Here is a 19,810-nt window from a genome sequence, read left to right on the forward strand (position 1 = left end):
AGAGTGAGAGCGAGTGAATATGATTTTATTTGTTTAATTTTGCGAATGTAGAGTATAACATCAAAGGGCTAACTGTTATTTGCAGTCTTAACTTAAGACTCAGGTCTTTTACTTACATTATTAGAATAACGATTGCTTAGAATACATAACTGCTCTAGCTGAAATATAATTGAAAGCAATTGTTGCGAATAGTTGTTTGCTCCACTTATCGGGACCGCACTGTATTAGCAACAACAACGCCAACAAAAGGCAAGCGACCGCAAAAGCGACGCTGGCTGAGTCGTCGTCGTCAGTTGTATCTCTCGTTGAACAAGAACTTTCGATTTTTCATAATAAAAAGGTTACAACTAAATCTCTGGCCGTTTAGTCGGGTGTAGCAAATAAAAGCGGAACGCGCGCGCATTAGCATCAACCAATAATACAAAATTTAATAACTTAATAAACAGTTAAATCTAGCATAAACAACAATTGCAAGCGACGCGTTATTTAGTGTGTTTTTTAGTTAAGCCGAAATCCTAAACGCTAGTAAACCAAATCAAACCCAAATCCAAACCTAGAGCCTACGCTTATCCTTGTTTTATTTACATAAATAATCGCAAAAAAAAAAAAATCATCTTTAACAAAATGAAACCTCAAGCTAACGAACAAAATGGTAGCACTCAAAATGGCGACATTGCCATAGATGCTGCCACCGTCGCCATGGACGCTGCCGCGATCGTACCAACAGCAGCAGCAGCCGCAGCTGCAGTCGGCGCGGGCGCTGTTGTTCCTGCCAAAAGCAGTCAACAGCTGAAACTGGAATTGCTTAACATAGGCAACGGAAATGGTGAGTGGAAAGGATTCCCGTTGTTTTACAGTTAAACGCGAATGCTTGTCCGGGTTTCGTATACAGTGCAGCTTTGTTGCTGTTTTCCGTTAAGTTTTGCAGTGCAATTTCGAGTAGAACGACGGAAAATGTTAAAATACTTTTATATGTGATTTAGTTTAGCAGCTTTTTAATTCCATTAACTAGTGAAAACTAAATAAAACAATAAAATTTCAATTTGCAGGTTACGTTTTATGTAAGTCTTTAATAATTTTTCTCACATAACGTGATGTTGATTAATTCCATAATTGATAGCTCTCATAAGGCTTAGCAATCGTAGCAGTAATATTTCATCACACAATTTGTCTTCTTAGGTCAGGTTCAGATCAGTTAAGATGCAGCTCAGATTCGCACACTGACCCTCTAGACATGGCTCTAATTTCCGGCGATGTTGTTAACATAAAACCAATTGCACATAAGCCGCAATCGCGAAACTCAAGACAAAATTCAAAGAGCAAGATCTACATACTAAGTACGCACATATACATATGAAAACCACACAATGACAGATCAAAAAGCATTAAATAATAGACATAGTACTCATAGATTTATATATGTATGTACAGCAACTGTCAATGATCGTAATAGATTTTGTTGACATTGACATTGAAAGTTCACTGCAGATCGGAAGATTCAATGAGAGCGTTTTTGGCTATGAGCTGTTAGTGTATGTAGCTCTATAGACAGCATAAACTCCTCAGCGTAATCCGGTATTTAGCCAAAAGCCAGGGGCAAGCCGCCGGGAGTGGGGCTCGAGGCTAGACCTGTACTACTTTTTGAAGGTTAAAAGCATTTAATTGGACGCGAGTACCACACACAGCACAAGCAGCCGTTTAAAACGGTTTAGATTTGTCGGTATTATATATGTATGTATATAAAAAAATATATATATATATGTATATATATTTGTGTTTCTTTTTCTATCTTTGGGTTTTCTTTGTTTCTTTCATATTGCATGAGCAATAAGTCGCCGTCGTGCTTCACATTTGAGCGATCGCGGTCAATAAAAAAAATAAGCTATTCGCACGGTTTTTCACTAGCAATTGTTAGGCAGCAAAAAAGCAATCGAAAAAATCCTAAATGAATCAATAACCTGATATACATTTAAATCCATTGCCATGCCCATGTGTTCTTCTTAGAATTCCGTAATGCGTAATTGTGAACTATGACAAAAAAATAAGAGAAAAAAAAAAACAAGAGTAAAAAACACCTGCCCTATGGAAAATGTTAATGATGACTTACCTTACTTTTAATTACATTGCATTGCATGCTTACGATATGTGCCAACTGGTTGTCTCTACGACTAGATCATTTACTCGCTCAATTCATAGTATTCCAACTATTCCAACTAACAACACAACCATTCGCTAATGTTGGCTCTATTAAACAAGCATCCCTCCCTGCAGTCTAGAGTCTATACGAAATCAGTTTGTTTTGTAATACAGAAATCCATTTCGGAACTTGGAGCTGAATGAAATGTGTATAAGAAATATCTGCCAAAGTACATTATTCTATTTGATATTAACAAATTGCATTTACTCAACTCAATTGATATGAATAGCATGAAATGCTATAATACAAATTCTATCTGAAAACTATTTCTAACTAGTTTTTTACTCAGCAGTTAGTCACACATCCACAGAGATTTTACTGTACTTCAATGAACTGAAAGGAATGTGCATCATCATCATATAAAATACAGAGACATTACTTGTAAGGATATAGATACGGTTAGAAATTATATATACCCTATTAATCATATATATCTTATATATAATATGTATATATAATATATATACCATGTATGGACAATTCCTTTCTAGTTTTTGACATACATTTAAATATGATTCATAATATTGGGTACATCCATTTGCATATATTATTATTGCCTCTCAAAAGGTATAAATATATATGTATGCGATGATTTGAACATTTTGTAACTAGGAAACAATCTAAAGAGCTCCCAATCGGAGATTTTATAGTTCAACTCTGATTTAATATATTTATATAGTATGTAAATATATTACCTACATATATAATTTGAAAATGTCCCACAGTTTTTACCGTACATTCAACTTATCTAAATGGTATATACATATATACATACATACGTATAATCACATATATATGTTAAATAACAGAATCCAAGTCATTTCACAGTTGTATCACTCTGTACAATCTATATGTCTATATATTCGATCCCCAAAGAAAGAGCTCTACATCTCACATCAAAATCAAAATCAAATTCAAATTCAATCTCAGACATTCGGAATGCATAAATTCCTTTTGCCAGTAGCGTTCATTGACTTCTTCGGGGACACTTTCTATATATGTAAAGCAAAGACTTATATGTGCTGATATGTAACATACATATATATGCGTATATATGTGATGTCTATATCAATACATATTTATGTCAACTTTTACATAAGCCATAGAAGTTATCAACCATTTATTGTGCGACTTTTTGAGGGCTTCCCAAATAGGAGCAACAACTTTTTTGGCATCTCTCATTGATATGATAAAAGAATAAACCTTTCTGGAATCTCTGCCTAACTGAAATGTCGTAATAATTTGGGAGTATACTCCGTTTCTTTACTACAATTATCTAGAATACATTTTTATTTGGAATCTCATTCTCTACCTCGCTCTTTCTCGCACTCATTCACTTTTACTTTCTCCACCAGAATAGAATACATATTTCTGGAATTTGGCCCTACCTCTATCTCTCCCCTCTCTCTATTCAAATTCATTTTTGTTTTTACCTCCCATCACACACAAAAATAATATTTAGACTGTGTTTTTCCTGTGTTTTCCCTCTCTTTTCTCTCTGTTCCGCTTTCAGAGATTATACTATTTATTGCTATTTGTTGTTTGTTGTGTAAATTTTCAATTAAAAACTGATTTTTTCAAATTCCAAATTTTCGGTCTACATGATTGTCTCCTCCTCCAACATGTACTCGGTAAGATCGCCGGGGCCCGATAGCAGGGTGACTGGCACACGATTCATCTGTGCTACCTTCTGACTGGGCCATACCATCATATCGTTGCTGTTGGTGAGGACCATGACGTTTGTATTTTGGGTCGTCTCGCAGGGCAGCGTTGACCTAATCTCAGTATCACAGTTGTTCGGCCTTCGGCGAAAGCGAAACTTAATGGGCTGAGATTTGTCCAACACAGTCTCCTCATCAAAGTAGGGCGCAAAGCCCATCGCAGGATTGATGGTGGTTGGCTTCGTTAGCTAAACGTAGAGCGAAAAGGGGGAAATTGAAATGAAAGAGATGGAGATAGAGATGGAAAGATATTTTATATTTTACGCACCTCTTCCAACACGATAGACGTCTTCAATCGCCGACACGGATCACAGTAGTCAGCCGCATTTGCATCTGGCGGGGATGTGCTAGTGCATGGATCCGGAGGTGGTTGCTCAATTTCTTCTTTGATTGCTCCATATTGGGACTTCTTGGCTTTCGCTTCTTCGGCCTCTTCGGCCTGCATTTCCATGCATTTCTTGAGAAAGCCCTCCTCAATTTCAATGAGACGCTTGACGGCGCAATCCCGTTTCAGAAAATTCTTGATCACCGAAAGATCACGTGGAACGGCGCCAACGACATCAAAGTCATCGGCACGGAGCTTGATGCGATGAGCCATGTTAACAAAAAATTTGGAATTTTTCGGTGAAGGCAGGATTTACGTGTTGCCTACGTTTTTAAGTTACTGAAAAGTTCTGACTACTCAAGCTTGGGTAAACACATACACACACACGCACACATTCACACACGCACACGCGCACGCTTACGCACGTACATGAAATCAAAGTTGAAGTTAATAGACCTTGAGCACGTTCGAGTGGGCGTCCACCCAAGCCACCCAAACCAACCACCCACCCACCGTGCGCCCTCACTCAAAAAGCAACAAGTTCGAAAGTCAACAGTTTTAAGAGCATTGTAGACGCACGTAAAGCTCGCTCGCTCTTCAAAAGCTCTGCTCACGCTCAAAGCTCTGCTTGAAGTTCTTATTAGCAACGACGAGCCCAGCGGGCAGCCAGTTGCCTAAAGCATTCCACAACGTTAACACGCATAGCCCGAGCCGAATTACGATTTTTTCCTCATCCAAAGTCGAAAAAGTTTTTTGTGTATTTGGCTATTCATTTTTTTGCGCCAACAAAATATTGCAAGTTAAATAAAGGCAACTGCATCCAGCCAAACATGAGCTTCACACGCCAACTGTCCGAGATGAGCGCCAGCGAGCTGAACGATGCCATCGACGATACGAATTTTCCACAGGCGCATATCATATCGCGTGGGCGCAACAATAGTGTCTGCTCAACAAGTAGCACTTCCGGCACCTCCTCGCTGGCGGATCGTGTGGTTGCCCAGCCGGAGGAGACGCAGCCGCCGTCGTCAACTGGCAGCGAGGAGCCAGCTCCCATCAATCCCAATCGACCACGTCTCATACTGAAGAGCAGCACCAGCATACCGGAAAATGATGGTACACAATCGTCGTTAACACCACAGACACCGCGTACATCGACGACGCCAGGTAGTGGGATTGGGTTAACTCTTTGCCTAGGAGCTGCTTGAGCGAACGACATCAGCGCTTAATCATTCAATTAATAGGGTCTAACGGGCATAATAATCATTTAATTTAATGTGCGACGCCTGACAAACTATAAATATAAACATATTTATATATATATTGTATATATATTAGCAAGTCCCGCCTAATCGGCCAATCGTTCGAGATAAGAGTTCAAGTCCCCGTTAGGCTGCACTGATATGAGCCACAGCATTAGAACATTAATGCCTGTCAAAGGTTGAATCGTGTATATTTTCTGATCAGCATTTGTTTTCAACCCAAGTCCAATTGGAACGCACTCCGGGGTTTGGCGGGTTATCAATAGACAAACGAATTTCCAACACTGTTTCATATGCTTCTCGTTTCTTGTTTTGATTTGTTGACAGGCCATGAGAACTGCACTTTTCACCATGATCTGGAGCTGGATCACAAGCCGCCAACACGTGAGGCATTGCTACCTGATATGGCGCGCTCCTACCGCCTGCTGTTGGGCGGCCTCGGCGAGAATCCCGACAGACAGGGCCTGATCAAGACACCGGAACGTGCTGCCAAGGCTATGCTGTATTTCACCAAGGGTTACGATCAGAATCTGGAGGGTAAGTGGGCAGCATTATGTGTTTCCACACAGCTCAATTAGCACCTGACAATCACTCTGACCAATTAGCATTAGGTCAGTGCTCCATCCTGTGTGACACAGTGAATCAGCAAAAAAATAAAAAAAAATAAAACACAAAAATTAACTTTGAAGCGGCATTTCCAACTAGAAACTAGTTTCTTTTAGTAGTGATTCATCGGAGCTCTATATATGTATATGCATATCTATATCTATATGTATTATTTGACCACCGTACTTCACCTTTATCACTGACTCGACTTGTCTTGACTTGACTGGGCGGTGCATTCCCCTTAATCGTTTTCACTTAAGTCAGTTTACAGTTCTAAATGAAAAGTTTTGTGTTGTCGTTCTGTGGAGGGTCCTTGCGCTTGACGTACTGTCAATTTTCTAGTATTGTATGACTCTAATATGTTTACTAACTTTATTTTATTCTTGTTTTTGCTTTTAGTTTATTTTTATTACTTATTTATTTTGTTTTGGTGAATTGCAAGTATGCAGACCGGTTTTAAGAATAGTAATTCAGTAAAGCAGGTTCTACACTTTATTTAATACAATCGCACAAAACTCAAAGTCAGCATTCAAATTGGCCAGCAGCAGCGGCAGCGACGGCAGTCAGATATTAATGAAAGTAAATTGCCTCGAGGCACATTTATAATCAATAATCACAAAAACAATTCGCAGCCCTTTCAATCTAATTTCAATGTTAAATAGAATTCCAAATGCTCCAAAATTAAACGTGTCTAGAATTTGATCATTTTCTTGACATCATTTAAATTTGAAACAAAGCTAGTTAACTAGTTCACAAAATGATTTATAACAACAGAAATATGTCATAAAATCAGTGACATTGAAGTATGTAGCGAGTGTGAAAGAGACAGAGAGAGAGCAGAGCAAAGCTGCAGGAGCAGCAGCAGCAGCAATAGAGGGAGAGCAGAGCTTAGTAGAGCAGAGGTGCAGGAGCAGCAGCGCCAGCAGCAGTTGCTATGAATTGACAGGAATCGCACTTAAGCTTTTAAAACGGTAACGAAGAGGCGCTGAGAGAGAGTGTGAAAAATGAGTGAGCGACTGACGTCGACAGTGCTGCTGTGAGCGGGTGAGCAGGCAGAACAGGCAAGAAGTGTGCTGAAATCACAAGAGTAGGCAGAGCATTTAAAGCTGAAGTAGTGAAAGCTCAAGCTGCCAAAAGAATGGCCAACAAGTGGCGCCACACGCACACACACACTCTTGCTCACACTCTCAGGCTCTCATGTGCATGTGTGCACATTAACAGTCAAGTGGAAAAGTTCAACTTAAGATTCAGTTATGCCATTGCCACACGTCCGTTCTATGGAGCAAATAAATGTAGCATAAAATTTACATCAATCTAGGTTGGACCGAAATAATATTAACATAATTTTCGATTTGATTTGTGGCTTAGATGTGCTTAATGGCGCCGTCTTTGATGAGGATCATGATGAAATGGTCGTTGTGAAGGACATTGAAATGTTTTCCATGTGCGAGCATCATTTGGTGCCCTTCTATGGAAAAGTGTCTATCGGTTATTTGCCATGCAATAAGATTCTGGGTCTCAGCAAGCTGGCTCGGTAAGTTACCTGAATTCTCTTAGTTGAAATTTCATATACCTTATTTATACCTTATTTATATATTTTAGCATCGTGGAAATCTTTTCGCGTCGTCTTCAGGTGCAGGAGCGCTTGACCAAGCAAATTGCAGTTGCTGTAACACAGGCAGTGCAGCCAGCAGGTGTTGCTGTTGTTGTTGAGGGCGTGTAAGTATAAAAAAAAAAATAAAAAATTATTATTAAATTATACATATAAAAAATAAAAAAAAAATGAGTTGCATCGGCCGGGAATCGAACCCGGGCCGCCCGCGTGGCAGGCGAGCATTCTACCACTGAACCACCGATGCTTGTGTGGGGAGTTGCGCTAAAGCTGAATAAGTTGAAGGGTCTGAAATAACACTGTGCAGGCAATTGATGAGGAGTTTAATATTTAAACATAGTCATTATTAGCTGTTTTTATTTTATTCATAATTTATTATTTACTAAATATAGTTATTGATTTACTTCTCTATTCTAGACACATGTGCATGGTCATGCGTGGCGTGCAGAAAATCAATAGCAAAACTGTTACCTCGACTATGCTTGGCGTATTTCGCGATGATCCAAAGACGCGCGAGGAGTTCCTAAATCTAGTCAATAGCAAATAAATCTATATAAATTGTATAACTTTTTTGACTTGTGTACAAAATTTTTGTTGAAATTTTTTAATTTCGTTTAGTTCAATTTGCAAGACGACAGACGAGAAAAAGCATCGCGAATTTTGGTGTTGGTAGTTTTACATAAATAATATTTGTTCATTTAAAATTAAAAAAAGCAAAAAAGAAAAAAAAAAGACAGCACATAAATAATATTTTTTATATATATGTTACACTCACACATACATATATTTGTATGCAATAAGGGAACAACTAAATAAACGACATCGGAAACCGTTTAGGGAATTTACAATTAAGCTACAATTCGTAAAAAAAAAAAAAACAAAAACAAAAACAAAAATAAGTATCTACAAATATATAAATTGATATATATTTACATATATACAGGAACATACATATATGAACTTATTAAAATTAGTAATCAAAGGAAATCGTTCGAAATTGCTTTGTTATCTATATACAAACAGAAGTAAATATGTATAAATATTTATATATGTATTTTAATTATGACATTTTTGAGAAGATAACGAAATTCACGCTATAAATTTAAAATAGATAAACGTATGCTCGTTATGCAATTGTTGTTTCTTGCACTAAACAAAATCTGCTTAAAATTATATATAATTAAATAAATAAATATTTGAATATTGTTAAAAATAATTATCGTCTTTTAATTATTAATAATCAGACAGAAAAAAACGAAGTACAAGTTTTCTTTGTGTGTAAATAATAAATAATGAAAAAGTTCGTCCTTTCGTTGACCCCGACGTGAATCGAACACGCAACCTTCTGATCTGGAGTCAGACGCGCTACCGTTGCGCCACGGAGTCCTTGTTCACCGTTATACCAAATGCCATATACAGCACAAACACCCATTTCTTTGGACATATCCTGAATGCAATTTACATATGTAAATTTTCCTCCCCAAACATTATATAAACTATTAATAAACTCTCGTGAATGAGGACAAGAAAACGAATTTCATATAAAATTTATTTTATTCCTTATTGCATAACAAGGCAGCAGGCTGTTAAACGTTTTCAGTTACGAGTTATGATTAATAAATCGAGTAAATGAATGTCTTGATGATTTTAAGCTGTTCATTGTATGAAATTTACAACTACTTATTTATTTGGTTCGTACAATTAAACTTAACCGGTATGCAGACGGAATAGAGAAGATTTAAACTTTGGCGTAAATCTAAAATCAAGGAAATGCTTTTAATTTTTTGTTTTTTGTTTTGTTTTTTTTTTTTTTTTACAATATAAATCAGCAACTAGACAGAAAAGACAGGGGAATCGAAACGAATATACATAAAATTAATCATTTTTTATCTGCACTTATTTTACAAATTATAGGGCAGTAAGGCTCCAGCTGTAATCTCATAGAGTTATCCATCCAATGGGGTCCCTAAATAGACCATAGACACTTCTGTGTTGCCATAGACAGCAGATACCGTAGGATAAAGCTTCTTAGCTGGCAGACCTATAACGATTTTATTTCATATATCCAATAAAACTATTGGCAATTCGATTTTTAATATAAATAGCTAACCTCTAAATGCGACTCCTAGGAATTCATAATTCTTCTCAAAGGATAGTGTATTATCATCGCAGTCGAGTATAACGCGTATCCTTTCACCCACCTGGTATTTGGGTGCATTGTTTAATAACGGATAATTGCCCTGCATATCACCGTTGTGCAGTAGATGATTCTCAACTAGGTTCCAGCCCCAGCTTTGATCATCAGATCCAAGTAGTGCCACATAGCCATGACACTGCAAAGCTGCCTCCTTTGTGGATATACCAATTACGGCCACGGTCCCCAATGGACCCTCCCAAATCACTTCCCATGCATGACGGCCTTGACGAAAACCAATTTTCGCCCTTGCAGCGTCTGTGCTTTGTGCTACCGGATTTCTGAAATAACAAAAATAAAACAATAATAATATTAGCACAAAGAGTATACCAGAAAACAATTTATGTACCGATGCAGAGTGAATCCGTTTGGCTTAATGTAAACGTTCCGTGAACAATCGTTGGGATTCCAAGCGTGCAGGTACGCGCGCAGCTTTGTCTTGTATGTGGTAACGGAGGCCAGCAGATCGGATTTGATAGACTCTTTGGGAAGTTTCCGCAGGCAGTGCCAACGCCAAACATCACTGTTTTCATCGTTCAGAAAGTGATACCAGCTTTTGCAGACTTGTGAACAGCGACTTAAGTCACTTAGCTCCAAATATGAGAATATAGCCTCCAATACATTATAATTGCACAGTGGATCGACCATTTTGTTGTTGTCTAGTCGTCTTCCACACTGATATCAGGTGGCGCTGGGCTCTGTGTGCGTGTATTGATGATTTGATTTGATTTAACAGCAGAAATCTCTTTTACATAGCCTTTAATTTTTCACTTAACGTATCATTTAATCTCTTTTTTGTCATTTTTTTATATCAATATATTGTTTATTATAGTATTTGGCAAAAATCAGCCGTGCGTGTGTAGAGTTGTGTCGAAATGTTCCGAACAAGCTCATCGGTACGAATCGCATTGTTCACGTTCATTTAGTTCTTTTGAATCTTATACTTGGTCTTCACTTATTAGTTTGCTTAAATTAAATATGAATTTTAATATGATAAGAAATTTAATCTTTTTAGTTAGACATAAAATGCATTCATTATATTATGTAGCAATGCAGTTTTAAAGCTCATTACAGTATCGATACGCAACTCTAGGGCTTGAAAAACTATCGATATTCAAACACACCAGTTTTGGCTAGCGATGCCTGTGTCGAGTTGGCCAAAATAATTGTCGTCGTTTAGGGTGAAGTCCACGATAACAGCATTGTTTACATTTTGTAAAGTGTGTTGGAAAACGTTCGAGAGGATAAAATATCTTTACAGATAGTCGTTTAAAATATAAACTATTTCAATGTTGACTTTTTCAACGAATTAGCAGATAACCAAGACAATTGAAGACCTAAGAACAAAGGTGATCCATTGCATTCTGAAAATCAGAAGCGATAACTTTATGTGTGCACACTATGAAATCAATTTAAAAATTTGTATTAAGATGTATAAAGTAGGAAAAGACTGTATTTATAAGATTCTTTAATGCTAAGAGACTCTTGAGTGAATTATAAGATAACATTTTGTACTATATGAGTGCCGCTACCGTGACGTCGTTACACAACACTGAGTTCGATTGATGCGGAAATTTGGCGCGCCGAGGAAATCAGCTGTTTACCGCGGGGTCTGCCATTTCGCTCGCACTCTCACGTTGGTCGTTTTCGTAGTCGTTGTCGTCGTCGTCGAAAAACCAACGACTTGATGGAAATTTTATGAACATCGCGCTGCTATTAAAACGAACCATAATAAAATTCTAAATAGTGCACTAGAAACAACATAATTTCTCCATTCATTTGCAAAAAAGTGCATAAAAATCAGAACACTAAAAGTGCCCGAAAAACGCCTTTGAAAAAACCCGCATTGAAACATTTCTGTGTGAGTGTGACAAGAAAAAATGCGCTGCTGCCTCTGCTGGAAACAAAAAATGCGCTCGCCATTTTGACTCGCGCGACAACCGAATTTTTACTTGCTACTATCAAAATAATCACTTTGAACTGTGCCACAGCGTAGTCTCTTACGCCCCAATATAAGAACATCTGTGAATTGTACAAAGAATATTTAATACACGTGTTACAATTGTGAACCCAAAAAAAAAACTACAGAGATCATCGCGGGCCGCGCCACACAAATACAAATATAAAAAGTACACATATTCACTTGCATACACCGAGGCAGGCATTCATACATACACATACACACATTGCGACTACGTGCTTCAGTTCCATTCTGTTCTGTTCTATTGGCATTGATATCTTTTGGCGGGGCGTGTTGGTGAACAGTTAGTGTCCCCTCCCAGAAATAAAAGCGCAAATACAAAATAGTCGTAGTCGCCGCAGGTAGCAGCGAAATCAATTCAGCAACGGTTAAGGGTGCTGGGCACCAAACAACAGGCGAATCGTCGTCACTACATTTGTCCTTCTGCCCACTACACCTGAAAATGGCGCATACCTCGGCGACAAATCAAACGAGCGGCGCGGTTAAGACTGATGAAGTCAACTTTTTCTTTCAGGATGAGCACGGTAAGCAGGGATAAGCGGTTTAGTGGTCAATAAGTCCAGTTGGATTCCCACTACATTGCAATGTCATAAAATTCACTATGTAGCGGATTAATTTTGCTTTAATGAATGCATTACATACATACATGCATATGTATATATTATAACATAGAAGCACACACACACATCTACAGATACAGTTGCAGAGACTTGCGTATTCACAATAGTAGCGGCGGGGGAGCTACTCTACTAACTTGCATGCTCGTACACTGGCGCGTAAACGCCATCTTTTTCTTTTTTCGGTTTCCTTTTACATACAATATTTATCGCTTAATGCTCTTTAAGCGCATACTGAACGCCGCGCCATGGCGAGGCAAACCAACAAGAGCAACAACTACTACTACAACTGCACGGCAACACGTCAAAAAAACAAATAATAAAAATAAAATCAAGTAAAATCGGTTGGTTTTGTCTGCTGCTGCCAATATACATTCATATGTACATATGTATGTATTGATGTATGGATGTGCATACTCACACAGATACATACATATGTATGCCAAGATGAATGTGTGTATCATGTGCATGTGTGTACATTGCCGGGCAGCAGCGACGACAGTCGCGCTTCGCCCAGTTGGCGCTCAGTCAAACACACACTCAAATACATTCTATAATAATGAAAAAGATACTCTACCATTTGTTGTTGTTTTTGTTTATTTTTGTTTTTTAGTCTAAACAGCTGATAGCAGCGCAGCAGCGCGGCAGCAGCCAGCCGGCAGCACTGTCTTCTTTAAAGCTTCCGCCGAGAGCGCTTTTTTTCTCTCTCTCTCTCTGTCGCTCTCAAGTTTAAATCCTTCGCATAATAAATCTTAAAATTCAGCACAGTATAAAAACAGGCTGGGGGCGTGTTCGCTGTGGAGGTGATGCAGAAATACTAAAACTGCGTGACATTCTGCTTTGTATTATAAAAAGCTGGAGAATACTCACACATGCATACATATAAATGTATGTATATACACACAGCTATACATACCTACGCTTTCACAGATAAACGGCACACGTACAAGCAGATAGAAAAATAGTTAAAGCCCAAAATGGGCAAACACCAAACATGTGTAGCAGCGACTGCGCAGCCGACGCCGGCAGCAATGGTTGTTGTTATTGCCGTTCTGTTGACCATCTTACGTACATCGAAAAGCGCGCGTGTGTTGGTATGAATGTGTGTGTATGTTTGTGCGCGCGTGTATATGTAAGCGCATGGGTTTTTGTATGAATGAGCGAGCAGCGTCGACCGTACGCCGGCTAACCGGCCAGCTACAAGGCTGCTGCTGCTTCTGCTACTGCTTGCTGCTCTCAGCGATGTTTGACAGCAGTTAAACTCTGACTCATTTGTTAGTATGCGTGCGTGCGTATATGTGTGTGTGCAGATTGGTATTTATAGTTGGAAGCCCTTTTGCTGGCTACGCTCTTTATTCATAAACCACTTAAAATTAGCATACATGTTTATTTGTATACATATTTCTTTAGTGCTTAGCGCACCCGTTAAATATTAACATTATGTAAATGTTAGCTCAGCAGGTGAATAATTAGCATAACTGACAGATCTAGATGTAAATTGTAAAGCGAGAAGGCGATATCAGACGGCCAGGGTTGTGCAAACAAAGCGATCGTAATACATAGTACATTGATACTGTTGTATGTGTATGCATGTAAATATGTATGTGATCACGTGCTTCATGCATACTTACATACATACATGTATATATCGGCTTACTTGCTGTTGCGGTTTCTCAGCGTATCCTTTGCACCCCATGTCAAGTAGCGGGCATATTTATGTTTTCGTTTCTTTCGTGCTTCACATATTTCTTTTTTGGTATTTGGCTTTGTTTTTGTTATCGTTTACGTTATTGTCGCCTTTTTTTTTTTTTGCAGCTATGTTTTTGGTTTTCGCACTTTGCTTTTGTTCTCAACATTCGCCGTGAGCGACTGTGTTAGTGTGTGTGCATATATGTATATATTTACATGCATTGTATTCGATTAACATACATCTATCGAATCACCTCATTGAACTTTCGAACCAAATCTGCGTTCACTGCGTGCATTGAAAATCCTTCACGATACAGTGGATAATCCCTTTCTAATGTGTGTGCATATACTTCAAATCATGATCAAAAGACAAACATATATGTATTTATTTATCTGTCTATATATTTAAATAGGACAAATTGCCAAAGTGTTGAAGCCAGTTGTAGTGAAGCAAGCACACTCCATGGATAAGTCAAGTCTGGTCTTTCCGAGCAGCTCCACACGCAACGGAGGGAGCGGAAGTGGCGGCATCGGCAATGTAGGTCGAGTGGGCGCCCTAAGTCACATGGTAAGCATTGATAAATTGATCGAGAACAAGAGAAAAATACTTATGTATTATAAAACTTCTTTTGATTTGCGCGCAGAGCACAACGAATCAGGGACAATTTATACGTATTCAAGACAATTGTATAACTATTCCAAAAACCGAAAGTAAGTCGAGCACAGACAGCCAATATTTGCGTACAAATTTATTAATGTGACATTCGGGTTTTCTTTTCATTTATTTTTTACAGTTACTTCATATACACCTGTGTCAGCGCAAAAGACCAGCAGTGCTGGAAGTGCGGGAGGCGGCATGCACGAGGTGAGTAAATAACTCACAGGTGATTATCTGCAATGAAAACAAACTAAATAACAATTTACTTGTAGATAAAGAATGAGCGATATGTCAAATTTACGCCAAATAACGTAATGAAAATGAAAACGAAATTGTAAGTCAATTGGCAATTCATCAAAATACATGAAATTACAGCAAATTACAATTATAAATATATATACATCTGTAATCCCTAGGCACGTCATTCAGAACAGTCCTATGCACACAGCGCCCGCCTCTTCATCGTCAGCGCAAAGGAAACGAAAAGCAGATAAAGCCGGCAAGGGACTGCGTCACTTCTCGATGAAGGTGTGCGAGAAGGTGCAGGAGAAGGGCAAGACGACATATAATGAGGTGGCGGACGATTTGGTTGCTGAGGAAATGAAGAACAATTCATACGATAATAACTGTGATCAAAAGAATATCCGGCGTCGTGTCTACGATGCGCTTAACGTACTGATGGCAATCAATGTTATTTCTAAGGACAAAAAAGAAATCCGTTGGATCGGCTTACCTGCCAACTCAGCCGAGGTACTCAACTGTCTCTGAGTTGTTTAGTTATTTATTAATAATATTTATTTACTTGATTTTAGCAATTTAATGCCTTGGAAGAGCAAAACATGTTGTGCCGCGAGCGAATCAAGCAAAAGAAAGAAATGTTGCGGGAAATGATCATGCAACATGTGGCATTCAAGGGCCTCGTCGAGCGCAATAAGCGAGCTGAAAGCCAGGGCGTGGTGCCATCTCCGAACTCATCCATTCAACTGCCGTTCATCATTGTGAATACGCACAAATCGACAAAAATCAATTGCAGTGTAACCAACGACAAGTATGAATCCGTTAGACAAGATTTATATATTGTTTTATTCATAATAATCATTTGCTGTATATATTTCTACTTCGCAGATCCGAGTACATTTTTAAGTTCGATAACACATTCGAAATGCACGACGACATTGAGGTCTTGAAACGCATGGGCCTCCTTGCGGGTGAGTAAAAAAATTTATATAGCTTCTGTTGAAAGAGCATTACATAAGATTGTGGCTTTCTTTCTGGCTATTAGGCTTGGATACGGGTGAATGCACGGCAGAGAATATAGAACGTGTCAAGTCATGGGTCCCACCAAATCTGGCCAAATATGTGGAAGGTATTTATTTACTGAATTAGATTGTAGGAAGAAAATATGGTTTTTACCATGAATTTTTTTCACAGCTTATGGCAATGGCAAAATGGATCCGATGTACGATTCGGATGACGACTTCAATCCGTACCTCGAATCAACCAATGAGTCTCAGGGCTTTGCACAACACACACAGCGTACCACCGATGTCGAGTTCAAGGAGGAGCTGGACGATGATGAGCTGGAGGATGACATCGATTGAGGTGACGACGATGCGGACGTGGATGTGGACGTGTCATGGGCGATAGACTCCACTGCGCAAGCTGCTGATGATATTGGCAATGGCTACGCGGAGGATACGTTTAGTTTTACGTTCATTAACGCTTTGTTAGGACTGCCACGCCCCACTGGCTAGGTGATCCATTTCTCACACTTGTCTTTTTACACAAATACACACACACACACTTACACAACAAAAGCACACACACACACAATCCATAGCGAAGCGTTAATTCGCTTTTATTTCGTTTATTTCTCAATGAGACTTATTAATCTATATAAATAAGTTAAACAAATCAACATTTAATAATGATAAACATAACTTGGCGTTCAGTTTGTATTTGTATTTTTGAAGTTTAATTTTAAGCGCAAAACCTTATTAATTAATGTTCATCTTAAGCGAAAAGAAAATGTATTTTAGTGAAAATATACAAAAAAAAAAAAAAAAGAAAGGAAAGTAAAGATAAACGAAAAGAATATCTGTCTTCATTTTAGTTGTTAGCCAAATGCTCCTTTAACAAAATTGTTAAGAAGCAAGGAGACAAATTTTTCAAAGTTTATCGTCAAATGTTGTAGAGCAACTTTTTTAAAAGAACTATTGTACACCAAAACTCTTAAATGACAGCAATTAAATATAATGTAATATTCTTTAAGCTACAAATTGCGGTGCAAACTGTGGACAGAAGCATATGAAATATGTTTATTTGCCTAACATTAATATTTTAAGACACCTGTTTCACATTTTCCGAAAATTTCTCAAGAACCGTTCAACTAAAATTAAAGCAAGCAAAATATATTTATAAATACGAACACATATATATATATACATATACACAGATATATATACATATATATAGCTATATAATAATAATATACAAATTAAAAGTAAATGGAAAATAATCAACCTACCTATTTAGTCATAATAACTATTAATGCATCAATATAAATTACTAGAATTTATATTTAAAACTCTGAAAAAAAAAAATTAATACAAATGCAAATGCAAATGCAAATTAGTAGAAAGTGAATGAAATATGTACATTTAAGAGTCGAATCGAGTCGAGTAGTTGTGTAATAAATTTAAAAATATTTCATTTTAAAAATGGGAAAAATCGACAAAGAGCAAATACAAAATGCATTAACAAACAAAGCAAAACAAAAACAAAACATAAAAGTAAATAGGCAATAAACTGAATACATATTGTAAAATATGATTTAAACAAAAAGTTGTTTGCTTAAACCGAGGTAAATTATATTTATAATTATTTATATATATATATATGTATATAGTTTGGGGTTTTTAATAATTATTTATATAACATTTATTGTTTCGTTATATCTGAGCTTTTGTTAAAAAACACCATTGTTCCAAGGAACTCAATTGCTCGCACAGGTAAAAATACTGCGGCATATCTGGCGCAACTGGGAAATGTGAGAGTAATGGGAATTTTGAAACAATTGACCTGACATATTACAGCCCGAAGGTGTTCAGAAATTCATTTGGCTTATAGCTAAGTGTTGAGGATTCTTCACTCTCTAGGCAAATCCTTCATCAAATGCTGTCACTGTCGTGGACGGCGGACCCAGCGGTTGTTGCTGCTGTGCGGCCAAATTGAATTCGTAGTTCATTTGCTGATCGACGGGTGGGTTGGGGAATGCGCTTGCAGACAGATTCATTAGCTCCGGCTGCGGTGGCAGTGGTTTGACGGGTTCCTGTCGCTCCAGGCGCAACTGCTGCGGGGATTTCACATAGCTAATAGGTATCAGGCCTGAATTCTGGCCATTCGTTGAAGCCAGTGCCCAGCCGGTGTTGAGGAGGTGAAGCGTCTGTTGAATCTCACGTGGAGCCACTTGTACGTTTTGGCCGGCACGCAAACTCAACTCGCCTTCGTTGCGCGCCTGGAAATTATAAATGGCCTGCGTCTGAATGGGGGCAGTCCACTTGGCGGGATTACGAGCTGTTTGAAGTGAAGAGAAAACAAATCGAGGGCGGGATATTAATAGAAAGATAGCAAAATTGCTTGCTTATCACACTCAGCTGGATGAGCAAAGTGCCGCAAGATAAGATTTATGAAGTGTTCAAGGTTCACAAGCCTACCTTCCTCTTGCGCCGTATTCGTCACAGTTCCCAGCAACTTCATGATTAGGTACGGCGCGGTAAAGATGAAACTGAGGAAGGCCAATACTGGCCACGGCGAGGTGCCTTTTCGCGGTAAACGTGGCGCGTTGCCAGGCTGATTACTGTTGTCGTTGAGAGCTTCGGCAAAAGCTTTCTTAAAAGCTTCCGATGAAGGATCCAAGTTTGAGATGCGTAGCCAATACAGTATTCTGAAATGAATTAAAATGTGATAAAGTGGAACTTTTCCTGGGTAGCTGCATGTCACTCACTTTCTGTAAATCCATTTCAGACCGCGGAATATCGCAAACGTTGTCCAGAACTGCGCGAAGACAGTGCGCAGGCGTCCGAAATTTGCGGCCACGCCAAGAATGGCACGAAACGAGCTTGTCAGCGCAAAGAAAGTTGAGTCCAGCATGGACGCAATGTTTCCAATGGCTGAGACTAGCGATTCGATGCTTTCGAATGCAGGACGTGAGCTATTCTCAGCCATTTGTATAAATCGTTGCTCGGGATCGTTGCTGTTCATGCCACCAAATCTGTTGTAGCCACCGTAGTTGCCGCCGTAGCCACCGAAACCGCCCATACCATAGCCCATGCTGCCATAGCCATATCCGCCTGTACCGTAGCCTCCTGCACTGTAGCCGCCTAATCCCATGCCGTAGCCACCCATGTTGCCATAGCCACCGCCGTATCCATATGAAGTCTGTTGCAAGGGCGATTGTGGTAGGGGCGGTGGGACTGATAGCGCTCTCACGTTGCCATATGGAGTGGTCAGCATAGGGGTCTCATTAATGACAGCACTTCGCAGGTTGTTGTTGTCACCCATGTTGCTGTAGACTGATTAACGTTTATTCGTTGAACTTTGGCCCAAAACTTAGATTAAGTATTCTTACCTGTATACTAATGTGTATTAATTAATTTTTTCGATGGCTTACTAATATGATGACTGGTGTTCAGCGGAAAGGATACTATTTACGCAACCCAAATCAATTTAAATAATAAATACAAGAAAAACAATATATTTATCAATTATTTTCTCTTTACTCTTAATATATTATCGATTGTTGGCGTTAATTAGCCCGATACCGATAGCGATATTTTTTATAACGTTGTTCATACCTATCGATTATATTCATTCATTTGGCAGGTACATTGAATTAAACTTTAAAGTATTTATTTAAAAAAATTAAAAGAAACGTAAAACATATAACCAG

General features: G+C 38.5%; 5 protein-coding genes and 2 non-coding genes across 11 annotated transcripts; 2 read left to right on the plus strand and 5 right to left on the minus strand.

Annotated features, from left to right (window-relative positions):
* Nucleotides 1-359: 359 nt before the first annotated feature.
* LOC6580181 (GTP cyclohydrolase 1) lies at nucleotides 360-8,424 on the plus strand. Of its 4 annotated transcripts, none has more exons than XM_002006005.4 (5): nucleotides 360-826; nucleotides 5,830-6,039; nucleotides 7,477-7,642; nucleotides 7,711-7,827; nucleotides 8,138-8,424. In XM_002006005.4, the coding sequence occupies exons 1-5, from the start codon at nucleotides 625-627 to the stop codon at nucleotides 8,265-8,267; spliced, it is 825 nt and encodes a 274-aa protein (XP_002006041.1). In that variant the 5' UTR covers nucleotides 360-624; the 3' UTR covers nucleotides 8,268-8,424. The 4 variants fall into 4 exon arrangements, with proteins under 4 accessions (XP_002006041.1, XP_015019619.1, XP_015019620.1 ...); XM_015164133.3 differs by lacking the exon at nucleotides 360-826 and adding an exon at nucleotides 4,906-5,407; XM_015164134.3 differs by lacking the exon at nucleotides 360-826 and adding an exon at nucleotides 4,906-5,356.
* LOC6580182 lies at nucleotides 3,666-4,608 on the minus strand. Its single transcript, XM_002006006.4, has 2 exons — nucleotides 4,187-4,608; nucleotides 3,666-4,106 (listed from the first exon to the last, which is right to left on the minus strand). The coding sequence occupies exons 1-2, from the start codon at nucleotides 4,514-4,516 to the stop codon at nucleotides 3,795-3,797; spliced, it is 642 nt and encodes a 213-aa protein (XP_002006042.1). The 5' UTR covers nucleotides 4,517-4,608; the 3' UTR covers nucleotides 3,666-3,794.
* Trnag-gcc lies at nucleotides 7,897-7,967 on the minus strand. Its single transcript has one exon. It is a non-coding gene; the product is annotated as a tRNA-Gly (tRNA).
* A 610-nt stretch (nucleotides 8,425-9,034) lies between the features above and the next one.
* On the minus strand, nucleotides 9,035-9,106 carry Trnaw-cca. The gene has a single exon. It is a non-coding gene; the product is annotated as a tRNA-Trp (tRNA).
* A 248-nt stretch (nucleotides 9,107-9,354) lies between these two features.
* Nucleotides 9,355-10,824, minus strand: LOC6580185 (F-box/SPRY domain-containing protein 1). Its single transcript, XM_002006007.4, has 3 exons — nucleotides 10,264-10,824; nucleotides 9,831-10,195; nucleotides 9,355-9,761 (listed from the first exon to the last, which is right to left on the minus strand). Exons 1-3 carry the CDS (start codon nucleotides 10,560-10,562, stop codon nucleotides 9,667-9,669), a joined length of 759 nt encoding a protein of 252 aa, XP_002006043.1. The 5' UTR covers nucleotides 10,563-10,824; the 3' UTR covers nucleotides 9,355-9,666.
* A 705-nt stretch (nucleotides 10,825-11,529) lies between these two features.
* LOC6580186 (transcription factor Dp) lies at nucleotides 11,530-17,269 on the plus strand. The gene is made up of 10 exons (XM_002006008.4): nucleotides 11,530-12,419; nucleotides 14,615-14,769; nucleotides 14,846-14,912; nucleotides 14,996-15,066; nucleotides 15,132-15,193; nucleotides 15,276-15,609; nucleotides 15,672-15,907; nucleotides 15,985-16,067; nucleotides 16,142-16,225; nucleotides 16,291-17,269. Exons 1-10 carry the CDS (start codon nucleotides 12,338-12,340, stop codon nucleotides 16,458-16,460), a joined length of 1,344 nt encoding a protein of 447 aa, XP_002006044.1. The 5' UTR covers nucleotides 11,530-12,337; the 3' UTR covers nucleotides 16,461-17,269.
* A 505-nt stretch (nucleotides 17,270-17,774) lies between these two features.
* On the minus strand, nucleotides 17,775-19,671 carry LOC6580187 (probable peroxisomal membrane protein PEX13). 2 transcript variants are annotated; one of them, XM_002006009.4, is made up of 4 exons: nucleotides 19,490-19,671; nucleotides 18,866-19,426; nucleotides 18,576-18,805; nucleotides 17,775-18,435 (listed from the first exon to the last, which is right to left on the minus strand). In XM_002006009.4, the coding sequence occupies exons 2-4, from the start codon at nucleotides 19,420-19,422 to the stop codon at nucleotides 18,014-18,016; spliced, it is 1,209 nt and encodes a 402-aa protein (XP_002006045.1). In that variant the 5' UTR covers nucleotides 19,423-19,426; nucleotides 19,490-19,671; the 3' UTR covers nucleotides 17,775-18,013. The 2 variants fall into 2 exon arrangements, with proteins under 2 accessions (XP_002006045.1, XP_015019621.1); XM_015164135.3 differs by having other exon boundaries at nucleotides 18,866-19,433.
* Between the last annotated feature and the right edge of the window lie 139 nt (nucleotides 19,672-19,810).

The sequence above is a fragment of the Drosophila mojavensis genome, unplaced genomic scaffold (genome assembly GCF_018153725.1).
Source record: "Drosophila mojavensis isolate 15081-1352.22 unplaced genomic scaffold, ASM1815372v1 contig_80, whole genome shotgun sequence".
NCBI lineage: Eukaryota > Metazoa > Arthropoda > Insecta > Diptera > Drosophilidae > Drosophila > Drosophila mojavensis.

Bases quoted from the DNA above. Each gene is read 5' to 3' on its own strand.
- LOC6580182 (XM_002006006.4), bottom strand. From the start codon at position 4,516: ATGGCTCATCGCATCAAGCTCCGTGCCGATGACTTTGATGTCGTTGGC. The intron at 4,107-4,186 runs GTGCGTAAAATA...CTCTACGTTTAG, and splicing joins CGTCTATCGTGTTGGAAGAG to CTAACGAAGCCAACCACCAT.
- LOC6580181 (XM_015164133.3), top strand. From the start codon at position 5,074: ATGAGCTTCACACGCCAACTGTCCGAGATGAGCGCCAGCGAGCTGAAC. The intron at 6,040-7,476 runs GTAAGTGGGCAG...TTTGTGGCTTAG, and splicing joins TTACGATCAGAATCTGGAGG to ATGTGCTTAATGGCGCCGTC. The intron at 7,643-7,710 runs GTAAGTTACCTG...TATATATTTTAG, and splicing joins GGTCTCAGCAAGCTGGCTCG to CATCGTGGAAATCTTTTCGC.
- LOC6580185 (XM_002006007.4), bottom strand. From the start codon at position 10,562: ATGGTCGATCCACTGTGCAATTATAATGTATTGGAGGCTATATTCTCA. The intron at 10,196-10,263 runs GTACATAAATTG...TTGTTATTTCAG, and splicing joins AACGGATTCACTCTGCATCG to AAATCCGGTAGCACAAAGCA. The intron at 9,762-9,830 runs GTTAGCTATTTA...AAATCGTTATAG, and splicing joins CCTAGGAGTCGCATTTAGAG to GTCTGCCAGCTAAGAAGCTT.
- LOC6580186 (XM_002006008.4), top strand. From the start codon at position 12,338: ATGGCGCATACCTCGGCGACAAATCAAACGAGCGGCGCGGTTAAGACT. The intron at 12,420-14,614 runs GTAAGCAGGGAT...ATATTTAAATAG, and splicing joins TTTCTTTCAGGATGAGCACG to GACAAATTGCCAAAGTGTTG. The intron at 15,908-15,984 runs GTATGAATCCGT...TCTACTTCGCAG, and splicing joins TGCAGTGTAACCAACGACAA to ATCCGAGTACATTTTTAAGT.
- LOC6580187 (XM_002006009.4), bottom strand. From the start codon at position 19,422: ATGGGTGACAACAACAACCTGCGAAGTGCTGTCATTAATGAGACCCCT. The intron at 18,806-18,865 runs GTGAGTGACATG...AATTCATTTCAG, and splicing joins CTGAAATGGATTTACAGAAA to AATACTGTATTGGCTACGCA. The intron at 18,436-18,575 runs GTAGGCTTGTGA...CACTTCAAACAG, and splicing joins GAATACGGCGCAAGAGGAAG to CTCGTAATCCCGCCAAGTGG.